The sequence below is a fragment of the Pteronotus mesoamericanus genome, unplaced genomic scaffold, assembly GCF_021234165.1.
Source record: "Pteronotus mesoamericanus isolate MK-2021 breed Mesoamerican mustached bat unplaced genomic scaffold, CSHL_Meso_final contig_182, whole genome shotgun sequence".
Lineage (NCBI taxonomy): Eukaryota > Metazoa > Chordata > Mammalia > Chiroptera > Mormoopidae > Pteronotus > Pteronotus mesoamericanus.
The window spans coordinates 2,793,110-2,810,068 of NW_026555078.1; the positions used below are offsets into that span (position 1 = coordinate 2,793,110).

Here is a 16,959-nt window from a genome sequence, read left to right on the forward strand (position 1 = left end):
TGAGAACCACAGGAAAAGGTGGCTCACCTCACACGCGGTGACACAAGGCGATTGCAGCAGAGCTGGGGCTGTACCCGCTTGTGTGGCTCCGGAGTTCAGCCCGAATCCTTGCTTTGGGGCAGGGTTTCTGTTGAGCAACTGTCCTACGCTCAGGAAAAGCTAACACGAGTGAGGGCTTCAAATGTGAACAACCAGTTAAACAAATAGAGGGAAATCCAAGAGGAGCAGCTAGCCCAGCGTCACCTGCAACACAATCCCCACCCCCGCAATGCCCTGTGCTGTATGTGGGTGACAGATGAGGGGACCCCCACCCCCACTCCAGGCACAGGGGTCAGAGGTCTGTCCCAGAGACAGTGCCAGGAGGAGGCTGGACCCCAGACCGGAAATCCCAGCTCAGAGCCTGGCTCCAGGCAGGTGGAAGGGGGGCTTAGAACCGGCTCTCTGAAAAGCGTGGACCCCAGCCCCCCCCGCGCTCCCCCACCGTGTGGACCCCTGCGGGGGCGAGGGCGGGGCTGACAGGGCTCCCAGGGAGGAAGGCCTTGCTGGGAGGAAGGCCTTGCCGGGAGCAAGCCCAGTGTGCAGGCTGCGTCCGTCAGCCGGGTTCGCTGCCTGTTTTCCTGTGGTCATTTCTGAGTCCTTGGAAAGTCTGCTTACATGTGCCAGACCTGATCCACATATGCTAGAGGGTGTCACGGGAGCGTCCTGGGTCCCTGGGTCATGGGCTGGCCTGGTAACTGGCAGGTCTATAAGAAGGTAACAATAAATGGTCTCTCTCAGAGGAAAGTGTTGGGGCTCAGAGCCCAGCCACCGGGAGATCCTTCCCGTGTCATGGGTCCCCAGGACCACCTCAGAGGAACATACAGATTTTTTTAAAAAACCAAAGGTAAGAGGCGCCCAGGGTGGAATCCACGTCAGACCAGGCAGGAGCTGCCAGCTACCCTCTACCCACAGAGCCACACAGACAGCACTCCGTTCTTCCAGCAACGATGGGACGTGTGCCAAGCGTCACCAGCTGGGGCACTCCCCCGAGCCGTGGTGTGCAGGGTTTTTGCTGACAGCCAGTTGTGTGGGTGCTTACTGCTTAGCTGCTCGGAGGTCAACTGCTGGAGCGTGACCGGGGCCTTGGGTAAACAGGATGCTGTCAAGCGGGATGTGCCAAGGGCTCCAGGAGCCTCTCCCAGGACACGGTCAAAGGCCAGGCCTCCCTGTGCAGCGTGTGGGGTGCTGAGCCTGACAAGCCTTTCCTGCACGCTCCCATGTGCCAGGCCCCAAGGCTCCCCTTTCCCTTCGTGAGGAAGGTGGCTGGTGACGGGTTACAAGCCCATCCTGCTCTGGTCTGCGGGAGGCAGAAGAGACTGGTTGGTGTGGTGGACACCCGGCCCGTGCAGCAGCCCCCAGGTCGGCCAGCAGAGTCCTGCAGACACATAGGCTGACGAGGGACCCGTCTGCACGTGGCGATGTTACTGAGGAACGGTGGGTAAAGTTAAAACATAGAAAGCCAGGATGATGAGATTTGTGTTTCCGGGTTCTCAGGAATACAGCTGGCCGGTAACAGCATCGAACGGTTGCTGAAGTCCCCCTTCCAAGTATCCTGACACCTGTTTCCGAGCCTGGCCCCACCTGGCCCCCTGCCGAGGGCTCGGCCCCAGACCAGCCTGAAGGAGGTCCCATCCCATAGTCCAGGGCCTGGCCGGGACTCATGGCCGCTCAGGGCTGGGGACAGACACACCGATGCCCCGGAAGTTCTTCCCACATTTCATCACCAAACCTTCCTTCAACTGGGGGACACTTCCACCTCTTTTTTCTGGCAGAAATGTGTCCTGTGAAAACGGTTACTGAGGCCCCGTGGAGGCCGGGCTCGCAATCCTGGCTGCTGATAGATGAGAACGAAGTCGAGGTTGAGCTGTGCTCTTTCCAGCCTAGCTCCACGCCGTAAAAGCCTAACCTACCGGTTCAGTGAACACTTCACACTGGGTGAAACTCAAGTAATATTTTAAAAGCCAGAACTCAGTAAGTCAAACCTCTCTTCTTAGGAAAGTAACTTGCAGGGACATCTTTCAGTCTGAGGCTGTCCTGTCCCCAAGAACAGCTGGGTGGTGGTACACTCCACAGAGACCCTCACAGGTGTTCAATCCCTCGAAGGTGGGCCTCCGTGCTCCAGGGGCAGCAAACATTAACAGCGGCCTGTCGATAACCGCGGACTCATCTCTGCTCCAGCAGGCCTTGAAAAGCTGGTAACACGCGACAATACAAAGTCCAGGCAAAGTCCAGGGTGGCTGTAGAGGAGGTTAGCTCACCCTGGGGGGTCATCGCGGGCCTGGAGCTGATGGAGACTCTCCCGTCTAAGTCTCAGGATAAGCCTGGTGCAGGCGACATTTGCCTTTCCCGGGGGATCAAGTGGGAGGAGGAGGTTGCTGTCTGAGGTCAGTCGCACGCCAGGAAGGCTTGGGATGGGGATCCAGGGAGTCTGACCCAAGTGCACGCTCTGCCCTGCGCCGTGTGACTGGAAAACTGTAACAACGCTTCTTGGGACCAACCCGGAAGGAATGGAAGAGAGGAATTAATTCTTCCCTCCTTTGGGAAGAAGTCCCCCTGCCACCGCATTTGTGGGCACTACCTCTGCTAGCCCCCAGGGATCCCCAGGCGAAGCCAAGAAAAAGGCAACTGCAGCCTGGTGGGACGGACAGACAGCCCCGGGGCGGCTGCGTGTGGGCAGCGGGCGGCTGGCGAGCTCTCGGGGGAAGACCGTCCAGCTGCAGCTGGGAAAAGGCCTTTGAAGCCGGGCGCGCCCCTTCCGTAGCACCTACCGACTCAGGCTGGGTCCGCTCCCAGGTCAACCACACGTGGCCCACAACTGCCACCACAGATGCCCACAGGGCTATGAGGACGCTGCTCTCAGGCAACGGGATGGGGACACGGTTCCTCTGAGTCCCCCTTGGTCACTGTGCGTGACTTTGCACTCAGGCTTGAAACAGCTTGTCCCCTTCACTTTCCTTCTGCTCCCCCTCAAGTCAGCTGCTAGGAATCACTGAAGTTGTTCTTTAGATGTATTAAACAACTCCTAAATGGAAGATTGAAAAATTTTTATCAAATCAGCTTTTTCTAGGACCCTCCGCCAAAATCTATTTTCTCCTGTCAGCGACTCTCAAGAACCAACCTGGAAGACTGCTCACCTCCAGGTTAAATTTACTGCCACAAAACCTTGCCGGGACCAAGGTCGTCCCTGTCGCAAATAACCAGGGACCCAACCCTTCAGGCACAACTTAGCTCTAAAAGAGCAAAAGGAGCTATTTACAAGAACCCTCTCTCCGCGGGCTGTGCGGCTTTAGCCGTTACAGGACGGCTTGCTGTCCAGGATCCCACACAAGTCAATGCGGCAGGGCCAGCAACAATAAGCCCGAAAGACTTCTCACAAGTTACGTCTGCCCTAACGTACCTCCACAACTTGGCGCTTCTGTGAAGGGTAATGCTGTTCATGTAACTCCTACTCCTGACACAAAAACTGCCAGAAATCCTACAAATGTGCACTCTCCCCAAGTAACTGTCTCTAAAGGGTTTGGTAACAGGGCACTGGGAAGTTGTGGCACAGACCCCACAGCCCCAGGTGTCCGGTGCTGGGCGGCTGTCGGGGGCCTGGCAGCCTGCAACACGTGGCGCGCGACGTTGCCATTCGCACCGGCGCTGGGCTGTCACCGCCGTCCTTACGCCAGGAAAGTCCGATCATGCAGGTCAGACTCTGCACGCGGACACGCGACAGCATTTCCACTCTCCCACTTGGTAAAGGCTTGTTTAGCATTTGGGGGAAAAGCGCTAACTTCTGGACAGGACATTTCCACTCCTTGTAGAGCTCAGTGCGTCCTCACACTTGTAAGCTCTCCGGTGACCTACACGGCCTGTGACTCATCAGCTTCTGAGTCAACTTGGCCCTGGCGCCCTTGCCCTAATGTCCTACGGGGGTTTCTTGTACCCATGTCCCCTGCTGGTATGTGTCTCATCCTTTTGATTTTCAGACGAACCCTAGGGGTGCACAGGTAAAAGCCACAAGCAGCAGACTTACGGGAAAGCCCACACTGCACGCCCGACGCATGGGCAAGGGGCAGCTCTGCAGACGGCCGAGCGTGCTCCGCCGCTGGTGTTCACGCAGCGGCAGCATCAAGTGATTTGTCAATGGCCGTCTTTGCGAAGGACAAGGTCGCCGCCTTGGCTGGGCCGCTGAGTGGCCGCAGCACAGGCGGGGTCTTGAGCACGTGGCCCCCCTTCCAGTGGCCCCCCTTCACGTGAGACCCAGCGGCTCCGCAGGTGAGTGCCCACCTCCTGTGAGTATGTGGAACACCTGGCTCGCGGCAGATGCAGAGGGCGGTGAGGGCAGGCGGGCACAGTGAGTTCCTGCCGTGACAAACCTGCTTGGGAGAAGAGTGTGTTTCCCAGGAGCGCGAGTTCTATGGTCACCCAAGGACAGTCCCCAGTGACATGGGGGTGGAGTTTCCTCTTCCCTTTCCTTTCCTTTCTTTTGGGGACACAACCCCCGCCCCGGGGCGGGGTGGCAGCCAGTGCAGCACCTCTGGGACCACCCCGGCCTGGCCGGCCCGGCCCCGCGGGCCACGCCTTGTCTCGCAGGCTGTCTTCTCAGAGCTTTTCCTCGAGACACTCGGGTGGGCGGACTCAGAAGCAGCCTCGAGAACGGATCCAGGGGTCCGAAGGCTCCCCTCGCCAGGCCAGGCCCTCCCCAGCCCCCCACCAAGCGCCCTCCAGCTCCCGTCCCAGCCTGGAGATGGAGGCCCCTGGGAGCTTTATAAAAAGACCCTGGCAGAACCTCTGCTATGACTCCAGTTATTTGTTTTTTTTTAAATAAAGGCACTCTTTTTAAAGAAATACTCATTAGATCTCACCGGGGAGGACCGTCGATGACTCCTCCCCCTCCCCCTGACTGCGGTGAACCCGCCAGACACAGGCCTCAGGCGGGCGGGGTGCCGCCTCCCGTGGCCGCGCAGCTCGCCAGCCGCCCAGCTCCCACGCGCCCCTCACCCGCTCGGCACAGCTGGGTAGCAATTTTTGTGGCAAATTTAACAGAAGAGTGAAAATCACCCTTAATTTCTAAAACCAAAAGGTCACCGCAACTAAAAATCCTTATAGACGGCCATGCATTGAGTGTCTGTGTCCCATCAAAGTCCCTGTGCTGACACCCGGCCTCCAAGGGGTGGTGCTGGGAGGCGGGCCTTTGGGAGCTGAACAGGCGGTGAGGGCAGAGCCCGCGTGAACGGGACCAGCACCCTAAGGCAAGGGACCCCCGAGAGCTTCCTGGCGAGGACTCAGGGAGAAGACGGCCGTCTACGAAGCAGGCGCAGGTTCTCACCGCACACTGCGTCTGCCGGAGCCTCGATCTCGGGCTTCCAGCCTCCGGACCTGTGGGAAACAACTGCCCGCTGCCTGTCGGCCACCCAGTGTGTGCTCTTCTGCTGTAGCAGCAGGAAAGACTACAAACCGACTTACTGTTGTTCAGAATTAACGACTCGACGCGCTCTATCCCTGGCCGTTTATTTTAAAAAACGACACCCCAGTTATCATGTTCTCTTCCTTGCCCATCAATTTTTCTTAACAGAACAAGTTACAAAAATTTGGGGGGACATGTGATCTTCCGAGACTGACACATTGGCAGAGGACTCACGAGTGATAATCATGATTCAAAACCTCCTAGTTTTACTCCTGAGTCAGGCAAAGAGCAAATCACTATATGAGAACAAATTCTGTTTACATCAAGATGATAACACGACCTTGAATTATTACAGCGCAGCGGTTATAATTAAATTCACGACAGCATCTTCCTAGCCCCGAACATCAGACACACTAAAATCTCCCGACTGCTCACACCCTGGAGGAGTCCGAGCAGCGCCTGAGCAGGGAAAGCCGGCTCGGTGAGGCCTCTCCGCAGCGGCCAGGGTGCGACCCCCGCGGCTCCCTCTCCCACGGCGCGGCCTCTGTGCGGGGGACCCGCCGCCTCACTTCGAGTCCTGGTCTTTCGTTTCGTCTAAAAGGGCGGAGCGGATCCCCAGCTTTTTCAGTTCTTCCACCAGGTCCCCGTTCTGGTGCATCTGCAGGAGAATGTCGCAGCCGCCCACAAACTCGCCGTTGAGGTACACCTGCGGGATGGTTGGCCAGTTGGAATAGTCTTTAATGCCTACGGGGAAAGCACACGTGAGTGTCATTGACATGGTCGCGCTGCACTTCCGCGACGACACTTGGCCCCCAGCGATGCCCCGTGTTCCCTCCTGGCTCCCCCCAGGCTTGGGCGACCAGCTGCTCACGACAAAGGCCCTCGGCCTGAGAGCCATGTGGGCGCGGTTTAAACCCTAACTCTCCCGTGACAAACGGGGAGACCTCAGACAAGCCCCGACCTCACCGCGCGCCCGTTTCCACCCTCACCCCAGGGGGGCGATGGGAATCAGGAGGGTAAGGCGCTCTCGCAGACTGCCTAGCACACGGTCCACACGGGTGTGACCTACGGCAGAGAGCGCAGTCGGTCACCGGACGACACGCAGGACGCCCAGAGCCATGTTCTCGACGCTCCTGCCAGGCCTGTTTTCAGTAAAACAAACCCGAGAAGAAATTCCACAACGGCATTGCCAAGGGGATTACTTCACACGGAACCACCAGGATGACACTGCCACCTGAGGCTGTCCCCACCCAGTGCCTGCCTGGGTCAGCGACTGTCACCGTACTTATGCTCACCACGTTAGTCACTGGTTTCATCTTTAACATTTCTTTGACCCAGAGGAAAATCCCTTTCCATGGCTTCCGACTGGAGCCTCATCTTGTTCGGCCCCTGGGAGGGGCAGGCCACGGCGCAGGTGACCTGGCTCGGCCTGGAGCTCACAGGGACTGCGTCCGTGGGGAGAAGGCCCAGTGCGGGCCGGGGCCCACGTCGTGGTCCAGGACAGGCCCCCTGGCGAGGGAGCCCCACCCCCTGCTCTCAAGCACTCACAGCGGACAAGAGCCCGGCCGGCACCCTGTGATCAGGGGACACAGGGTAGCCACAGGGCGGCCACGCGGCGGTTCTGAGCCTCGGGGATGACGGCCACAACAACGCGGAGAGATGGAAATGTGGCGCAGTCCTGAGGCATTAATTAAATCGCTCTTCTCTAATGTTCGCACTCACCACTCTACTCCTATGTTGAGAGGAGCCATCCTTTTGAAACACATCCAGCCAATAAACATTACATTCGTGTTGGTTACATTAAAACAGAGGACGGTCAAAATCATGACTTACAATAACTAATCACTATGGAGTATATGTGATTTCATACTTACACAGAGAGATGGTTATTTTAAAATAGTCAAAGCAAACATGAAATAAAAGAGTCAACAGATTCTGCAAACAAAATACAGTATTACACAAATTAAAAAACTTGTCTAGTGGTGGTTTTTATGTAAACAAACTAAAAATACAAGAACTGGTTCTTGAATCCCTATCATTTACCCTATCATTTATTATCAAACATTTAGTTTCCAAATAAAATGACCAATTTGAGTTGACCAAATGACCAAAGAGCCATTCAAGATACGTGTTTTCCTCATTTAAAAGTTATGGTTTCCTTTAAAAAAAAAAGGCCACTTTGCACTACAGGGCAGCGCTGGAGAAGGCGCAGGGCGGGGGCCTGAGCGCTTATCTCCCCTCCACAGGCCTCACGCGGGAAGACGCCACCGCACCGTCCCAGGCCCCGTAAAGCGCATTTCTTCTTTTTCTGGACCCTTTTTTTACTGGGGTATAACTGACATGGTGTTATTTTAGTTTCAGGTGTACAACATGCTTTTGGCATACACTGCAAAATGGTCCCCACGATACGTCTACAGTTACAAAATTGAAGCACCAGGATGTTTTCATGGTACCAAGTATCTAAATGCACTCGAAGACCCTGAGGAATTCAGGTTTTTCAACATTCCAACGTTTGCTGTCACATGATGACTCAGCATATGGGAGTGGGGGTGGGTGTGTGTGTGTGTGTGTGTGTGTGTGTGTGTGTGTGGACTCTACCTTCAAATATGGTCTCTCAGAACTTACTTTACAATGATGCCAGTTACACATCTTTCTTTACTTGTAGAATGACTGACGGTGTGGGAATTAAGAAATATTTAAAGTAAATATGAACTTCTTTTAATTCTTCTAAACTTTCTTAAATATCTTTCACATGTCTGTATGTGAACATTTACATGCGTAATATCATATCTGGGTTTTTTCCAATTAATAATATGTTGTATTGAGCTTTCCATGATAATAAATACCTACTGATTCTTTTGGAGAGTGCCTACAATTTTTGAAACACACAAAAAATGAAAATCAATTTGTCATCTGAGGGCCACCCAAACCCACACATTTAATCCTGAAATAAACCGCTTGCTGAGTAACAGACGGATGTGCTTTCGTCGATCGTTTTTAAGGTACCACACTCAACCGAAGCATTAGGCTTGTCCCGTTCATTAAACCTGACGTCGCAGACCTCGCGTCCGACCCCAAGGGAAGAGGAGGACCTGCCACCAGGATCAGTCCTTCCCGTCGGAACCGCCAAAGCCAGCGGGCTTTCCGACCGCCCTGAGCGCCCGACACAGAGGCCCGTGCGCGGGGGCCGACTGCCTCCAAGCCCCTGTGACAGCTGCCAGGGCCACAGAGCCTACTAGCTGATAGCTTATCAAAATTCAACTTCCCCGCTCCTTTAGTTTTTAGATTAACAAGGGTTACAAGCAGCTGATGTCAAGGCAAAGCTTTGGCACCTTTCTTTAAAAACATGCTATATTCCGTTTTCGAAAAGTCTGATTTGGGTTTAAATATTTAAGGAAATATCCAACGGATTCCTATAGAGCAGCAATTTTCAGCCTTCTTCGTCTCGCAGCACATGAACTGCTCACTAAAACTCTGCCGCACGCTAAAATATGTGATACTTTTTTGCCAATCTGACCCCCCCCCCCCCGAAAGTACAGTTTCGACTCATCCTCACCAGATGGCCACTGTTGGGTCGGCTGTCGCCATTTTTTTATTTCACAATCTAAAGGAAGAGCGGTCAGTGGCCTGGACTCAACAGTCCGGTAGTGCGTGTTTCAACAATCCTTGCAGCACACGGGGTGGGAATCGCTGCTATAGAGTGAACTGAGAAACTTCCAATACTGAAAGACCACTGTTCATGAGTTGAAAATTAAAACAAGCCCCAGGGATTCACAATTAATTATTTAAATGTGGCTAATTTCTCTCACATTTCAATTTTCAAAAACTGCCCTTGGAATTACTCAGAATCAGAAACTCTTGAAAATTTGAAAATGATATCCAAGGATGGACTGGAATGACAATCATCATATTTTTGAGATAATAGTGGTTCCATCTAAGACAGAAAATGTTGACTGCAAAGTTATATTCAACAGGGTAACGCTAGGAATCGGAAGTTAGGAGGTTGTCTTACATACACCTACTGCTCCACCCAAAATCTAATATTCCAAGTATCAAGACAGTGGAGAAAATGTTCTGGAAAATTCTCTCCCAGAACTTTCAAAAGGTACTTTTCAAAATCTATCACATTTCAGAACATTATTCTTTGTTCCTGGGTTGGACAAGACATTCTAAGAGCACCATAATCCTAGCCCTCTTTTTTTCCTGGTAGATTTTCACAACAGGAGCTCCAGGGTCGGATGCAGATTAATTCCAACTCAGCCACTACAAGGCGCAGTGACCTTGGGCAACTCACGTCACCTCCAACTGGCGTCCCCTATTTCTTCATCTCCCTGCCTCAGAGAAGGGCGCTCGGACACAAGGAGATACTGTGAGCTGAAAGCAGGGAGAGCGGCGGACCCCCAGGAGCGGGACATCAGAGCACAGAGGCAACGTGGACATGACGTCGGCCCAAAGGTCAGCAGACGGTACCACAGCCTCAGCTACACCTGCTGCTCTCTTGGCCTCAGTCTCCTCATCTATAAAATGGGGATAACTCCATGCCGCACAGATTTATTACGAAGATGAAATGAGATATAACTGGTGAAATGAATTAAACCCCCTCAGGGCCAGGGACAATGTGGATATTCTACTTTCTCCTTGTTGATGTCCTCTACCCCACCCTTCCCAGTAACGCTTCTCTGAGAGATACATGCAACAGGGAAAGTTTAGGGAGAGAATGGAGGAAAATACCAATTAGAGATGCCACTCAGTATAAAAAGACCTAAAGGTTACAGAGTTTCATCCTCTTTAAGTGTTTTACATGCCTAAGCTCATTTAATCTTTACAAAAATCCTACAAGGTAAGTTATTAGCATCTGTACTTTACAGATAAAGAAACAAAGGCTTAGAGAGATTAAGTAAAAAAGACAGCACATGCTGGAGCCAGGATTTACCCCCAGGTTTCCAAAGGCCCAAAGGCCAGGGTCTTGACCACCAGATGCCGCCTCTGGCCTGTGACTGGCCTCTGTCACTCCTGCCCATGAGCTACACTTGCACACATGTATCTGCAATATATGGGACAACTTGTCATCTTTAACATTTATATACACAAATGGCATTATGCCATACTTACCTTTTTGCAGCTTGCTTTGTAACTACACATTGCATCTTTGAAATTTAGTCACGTAAGGACACTTTACTCACTAAAGTGAGTCTCAACTCACTTGAATCACAATTTAGTTTATCCAGTCTGCTACTAAATAGACCAAGAGTCCCTCTTGCTAATTTTTCAGTATTACAAACAACGCTGCAAAGAACATCCTTACATGTCTCCTAACTCACATGCAGGGGTCTGTCTGCCTAGACCACGGGGTGACACACCGTGGCCTCTGGGACAAATCTGGTCCACTTCTTGTTTTTGTAAGTGAAGTCTGATTGGAACTTAGTCACTCTTATTCATTTGTATGTTACCCCTGACTGCTCATAGGCTATAGCCGAGTTGAACTGTTGCAACAGAGACTGCATGTCCATGAAGACTAAAATATTTACTCTCGTCCTTTACAAAGGAAGTTTGTCAACGCCTGCTCTGGACTATATACACAGGAGTGAAGCAGCTGGGTCTTCAGCTCTGTTCACCTTCAACCCAACTAGGTACTGATAGCATAGGAATAACTGTCAGTATACTTGTATTCCTCCAGAGTGATGGAAACTATTTTATACTCCCATCTTCAGCGTATGACACATCCGCCACACAAACACACCCAGACAACTTGTCATCCAAATTTAAAATTTGCCAATGTCATAGGTTTTTCACCACTGCCTTAAATTCCTCCATACTGAAAAGGCTGAACAAATTTTCAACGGCTTAATAGACACTCAACAATAGAGTAATGATTATTCACTCAAAAGACACTGCTCCCAAACCAAGAAATACAATGGTGATCTGAATAGGCAGGAATTTAAGAGTGTTCTTAATGTTTTTAAGAGCATGGAAGAGAGTTTATGATACGATAAACAACAGAAGCATTTACTTGTTCATTAAAACACTCACTGGAAGCTTCCTCTGGATAAGAAATATAAGCGGCACCCAGGCAGTGGCCTGAGAATTGCTCACTGCTCTTAAGGGAGCAAAAAGTATATGTAAACATGCACGATGTCGGCTGTGTTTTTAACAGCAACAACTGTTAGATCCAAAAGTTGGCCCCAGAAGGATTCCAACCCAAAGCTTTTCCACGACACCCGTCTGTCTCATCGATGAAAGAATGACTATGATTGGTCATTTCAAATGCAGGATAACATCCATGAACACCAGATAACAAAATGTGGAATTCTATGTGTAAAGTAACAGAACCTGGTGCTTTAAGACTAGTTTTTCGAACACTTGTAACTTAACAGCACTGGGCTCAGGGAGATGCCAGGGCTCAGTGATTACAAGTGTCTAACTGGAACGCAGGGTCCCTAAGTCATCCTCCAGAAGCTACAGGCACAACCTCCCCATTTCACCACCAACGCTGACCAACCTTAGCCAGGAAGCAGACCAGCACCAAAGGTCCGCAGCCCTGTGCTCAGCAGGAAAGATGCTAATTGGCAGTTAGGGCCTCCCTCCACTGCCGTAGGCTGGTGAAAAGCCACAGGTCCTGCCTGGCCCCTGGCTTCATGGTCAGTCCCCGTCCCTCTCCCGACCACCCCTCCAAGCCCTGGCTCCACGAATTCTCCCCTGCCCCGATTTCATGCCTTTTTCTCCTACACCACCAGATTCCAACTCAGATCAACGACAAAGTTCGGTCCCTGATACCTTGCGCCGCGAAGTTCGAGAGGCCAACCTTTGACCTCACAAGCCTCAGACCACGGCAACCTCGGCCCCACCGTCCACAGCACCAGCTGTTTATCCATCCGCAAAACAGGCCAACACCCTCAAAGTATGCCCAAAGGTGCGTACCTCCTAGGTTCTTGCTATATTCCCCTTCACCCCACTTGCCCAGTCCCGCAAAGCGGGGAGGGAGGCTGCTAACCACTCTCTTCGGACGCAGCCCTAGAGAACTCGCCCCAAAACGCCTGTTCAGCTCCGCGAGAGGATCGGTGCGCCGCAAGGACTTAGCCCACTGCCCCAATCGACAACAGTACCGGAGCCCCAAGTCCTCAGACTCTGTTCACGTCAATCACGTCCCCACCCTAGACTCTCTAATACAGCAGTACCCCGCGCCCTAACCCCGCGCAAATCCCAGACAGACCCCGGCCCCGCGGAGGGGCCGGGGCCTGTCGTCCCCTCCCCGCACTGGGCGGGCCCTGACCTTGCCGGAGCTGGGGGTCGTCCAGCACGTTGTAGGCCGCGTAGTCCCGCACACCGTGCAGCCGCAGGATCTGCACCACCGCGTTGCTGAAGCCGCACTGGGGCTGCTCCGGTGTGCCCTTGAGAAAGACCACCACCTTGTCCTTCTTCACCAGCGCGTCCAGCTGCTCGGGCGAGGCGCCGCCCGCTCCCGATCCCGCCGTCCGCACGCCCGGGCCCCCCAGGCCGCTGCTGCCCGCGCCACGCCCCCAGCGGAGCAGAGCCGCCGCCGCCCTGCCCAGGGACCCACTCATCCCGCACGCTCGCCGCAACCCTCTACCGCCCGGGACCTCAGCTCGCCCCCAAGTTCCTTTCCCCGCCCACAGCGGCCCGGCCAGCCCCCCCGAGGTCCTCATTGGGCCGGCTCCAACCTGCTCTTCAAGATTGGAGGAGGCTGACCGGCAAGTCCTCGAGTTTACCAATCACATCACTCGCCCTGCCCCGACAGGTTAAAGGTGGTCCTCACGCCTAAGCCGCATCCTGCAGCCTTACCATTGGCCCTCGGTAACCGCTTTGTTAGTTGATTGGAGAAAATGGCTGCCCATCAGGGTCACGCTCCGCGGCCAGGAGAGGAGGAACGCGGGAGAAGACGACTTACCTAGGTAGGGTAGGCGGGGCCTCCGGGACAGTACCGATGGCTGGGAAAGGCACTGGGCGGGGTTTCGCCATTCCGCGGAATGCTGGGAAGGGGTCACCTCCAGATGAAGGTTCCGGTTCCGGTACAGGCGGTGGTTGGGTTGCCATGGCAACGCTGTTTGAGGGCCCTGGCTTCTGTGTTAAGAATGGTAACAGGGCTGGAGAAGGCCTGGGTGCGTCTTTCCCAGGTTAGGTGAGCGATTCCGGTGCCTCGCTAAGTCCGCGGCCGAATGCGGCCGTTCGTAGCGGAAGCCGGACCAGGCACTGGCGAACAAGCCTGCCCTGGGCTACGTCATCTGACCCTGGACCACGTGTCCCGGCCATACCTAGGTGGCGGGCTGCTCACGTGGGAGCGGAAGTCTGTGCCCGGCTCCTAACCCCGGCCTCTAGCTCGCAATTATTTCTCTAAAACAGCTTTTATTTTTAAATCTTGTAAAGCGAGTGATCCCATTTGGGTTTGGGAGTGTTGACTTTCCACCCTACTTTAGTCCTCGGACCTGGCCCTGGGAAAGGTTTGTTGAGTGGGAAACTAAGTTGGGAATTGGTTTGTTCAACACAAGTTTTGCGAGCAGGTGCTGCGTGCTCCGCACGGAGCCTGCGCGAGATCTACAGAACGACATGGTGCCCAAATTTTGTAGTCACTGTGAAAAATGAGAAGCAGGTACAAACTAATGCGGGGGTGCAGAGTACAGAAAAGAAGGCCCATAGCTTTCTCTCGTCTCTATTGTAGTTTTACATCTTGATATATACTTACTAGGTGTTTACTGATTTCGCTCCCAGGCATTCGATTTAATTCACTGTGCCTGGAGCGTGGCAGGTGCTCATGTTGGTGGAATGAAGGGTTCTGGAAGAGTGGGACTTGGTGAGAACGCCTCGTGATCTGTAGTCTGGAGCCGCACTGGGTTGGTGGTACCCTAGAGCACACCAGACTTGCAGAAAGAGCATACTCCAGAGGAAGCTGAGGCATGACTGCTCGAGAGCCAGCCGTTCCATGTGCAATTTTCCTCTGATAGTTCTTGGGTACTGTTGCCACGGTGATAATGACTTTCCATGTCATTATCTATCCATCAACAGTAAGAGAAGCTTTGCAGTCAAGATATTGTTTAACAGATGGAGTGGTTTCTGTTGGACACTAAGTACTGCTACAAATTTTTTTAATTAAAAAAATTTTTTCTTAAGTATTTTAAAAATTGTTGAGTATTTAAAAAATTTTTAAGTATTTTACAAATTACTTCTAGGGATGACCTATTTATGCTTTGGAGGTGCCTGAATTTAAAATCAGAAAACTAGTGCATGTGCTGTCAGCAAATGAATCTTCAGAATAATCCTTCAGCATGAAACTTGAGCCTAGTAAACTGAAAATGAATCAAGACATTACCCAGAAGTACTCCTCAGTGACATATTTCATCCCATTGATGTTTGGTACTTTTCTAATGTGGGACCCAGCACTGATTAGTTTCTTAAAAAAATCTTTTTCCCACACAGATTTGTTGAATTCATTCCAGGTAAATCAGAGAACAAGCATCGGGAACAGAAATATGAGGTTGGTCTGGAAAAAGTCCAGCCATTGTTAATATAACCAGAACAGTTTGCATGACATTGATGTAACGTGTCACATCAGTGAGTGACAGCCAAAGAGAGTGGCCTAAAATGCGCATGTGTGAACAATGATGACCTCACTGTACTAGTCAGTGGGAGTGGTCGACACGCTAGTCATTGTTGAGTGGGCATGTGCACTGTGTGGCCGTCACATTCAAAATGACTGAGCGAGTAGAGCAATGAATCCGCATCAGATTTTGCGTTAAGCTTGAACAGTCCTCTGCGGAAAATATTCGGATGTTTCAGCAGGCTTTCGGGGCGATGCAATGAGTGCAGCACAAATAAAAGTGTGGCACAAATGCTTCAAAGATGGTGAAGAATCTGATGAAAGTGGTCCACTTTCTGGAAGGCTTGCAACAGGCAGAGCACCCAAGAATAGTGAACATGTATGGACAGCAATCAACAATCAACGAAGATGGCGACCCAGGTGATTCATCCCCCCTACAGCCCAGATGGGGTGCCAGGCAACTCCTGGCTTTTCCCAAAACTAAAATCACCTTTGAAAGGGAAGAGATTTCAGACTGTCAATGAGAGAGAGTCAGGAAAATGTAACAGGCAGCTGATGGCAGTTCCAACAAAGGATTTTGCAGTGTTTTGAGCGGTGGGAGAGAGACTGGGAGAACTATGTGAAACCCCAAGTGCCTACTGTGAAGGGAACTGAGGTGTCATTGTCCTGTGTACAATGTTTCTTGTATCTTTGTCAATAAATGTCTTGTTTTCATAGTACGTGGCCGGATATTTTCTGGACAGACCTCATTGTGTATAGGAAATGCTGTGATGCTGAAGTAGAACTATTGTTTCAGAAGTCCAGCATGTGGTGCAACAGTAGAAAATACATGATTTCCAAAATCACCTTTCACTCATAGTAAGTTGGTTTTCTTAAAATAAATACTGGCTATTTGTTCCTGAAATTGTAAAGTGTTTATTGCCTACTCAGCTGTCTCTGTCAACTTTTGTGTTGAGTGGAAGAGGGAAAATAATTTGCAGACTAGTGTTTTAAGGATCCGGAGGTGTGGAGCAGTAATGATATCCCTTATACAGTGTGTAATATTGACTTCAGAAGTGTAGTTGTCTTTTTCTGCTTTTATTGCTTTCAGAATACAGCTGTCCTTAAAGATTCAGAGTAACCCTTGAGCAGGAGGAATACAGAGCCTGTGTTTCTCCACCATATTAAGAAGAGTGGCTGCGCACAGTAGGGGGAATGATAGCATACGGGAAAGGGAGGCCATGGGAAGGCATGTCCTTCAGGGAGCCAAGGGGGTCGCTTTGGTGGTGTGGTCAAGGGCAGGAAAACAAATCACATATCTGAACCAAAGGAACTGGAACAATACACCCAATTTAAGTGTTTAATACTGGAAGCAAAAATATAAAATGTATATGTTGAACATACTCATTTCTGTCTTTGCTTGAAAACCACTCTTGGAGTATTGGCACCAAACATTAGTGATTTAAAGAAGTAGGAAAAAGAGCATTCGAAATATTTCTTCCAAAGCATCAAACTCTTATATATGATCTAGCATTTTAGGTTTGAGGTTTCTCTTTAGAGATTCTATAATGAAGACATGTCACAAATATACTCTTTAAGTAAACAGTTGTCAGAGATCTGCACATATGCTCAAATACAATTGGGTGTTTTGAACACAGAAGTCAATAATCATTAATTTGTGATCTCTTCCATGTGGACAGTAATGGGGAAGTGAGGGTGGGAAGTACACAGAAACTTAGGAGAATCCTGGCATTTTGGTCACAAGTTATAATTAGACTCCAAACTAAATAATCAAGGCATGTAAACATGCTGACTCAGGCATCCTAAAAATGTTTTTCTTCTCTGCACTTATTTATAGATAAGGCTCGACTATACTTCGTACAATTCTTTTCTCCACCCACTTCTCCAAAAGCAAATTCACATTGAACCATAGTTAAAAACCTTACAAATTTGAGATCGTGTCTTCCTCAGATAAGCCCTAAATGATTATCAGCTTAAG

At 51.2% G+C, this 16,959-nt stretch overlaps 1 protein-coding gene and 1 non-coding gene across 2 annotated transcripts; one reads left to right on the forward strand and one right to left on the reverse strand.

Moving 5' to 3' along the window:
- Nucleotides 1-5,456: 5,456 nt before the first annotated feature.
- On the reverse strand, nt 5,457-13,027 carry GLRX5 (glutaredoxin 5). Its single transcript, XM_054566955.1, has 2 exons — nt 12,702-13,027; nt 5,457-6,175 (listed from the first exon to the last, which is right to left on the reverse strand). Exons 1-2 carry the CDS (start codon nt 12,991-12,993, stop codon nt 5,997-5,999), a joined length of 471 nt encoding a protein of 156 aa, XP_054422930.1. The 5' UTR covers nt 12,994-13,027; the 3' UTR covers nt 5,457-5,996.
- A 1,225-nt stretch (nt 13,028-14,252) lies between these two features.
- LOC129066127 (small Cajal body-specific RNA 13) lies at nt 14,253-14,525 on the forward strand. Its single transcript, XR_008528659.1, has one exon. It is a non-coding gene; the product is annotated as a small Cajal body-specific RNA 13 (non-coding RNA).
- Nucleotides 14,526-16,959: the final 2,434 nt, after the last annotated feature.

Coding starts and splice junctions, on each gene's coding strand:
- GLRX5 (XM_054566955.1), bottom strand. CDS start 12,993: ATGAGTGGGTCCCTGGGCAGGGCGGCGGCGGCTCTGCTCCGCTGGGGG. Junction 6,176..12,701: donor CGACCCCCAGCTCCGGCAAG/GTCAGGGCCCGC, acceptor CTTTCCCCGTAG/GCATTAAAGACTATTCCAAC.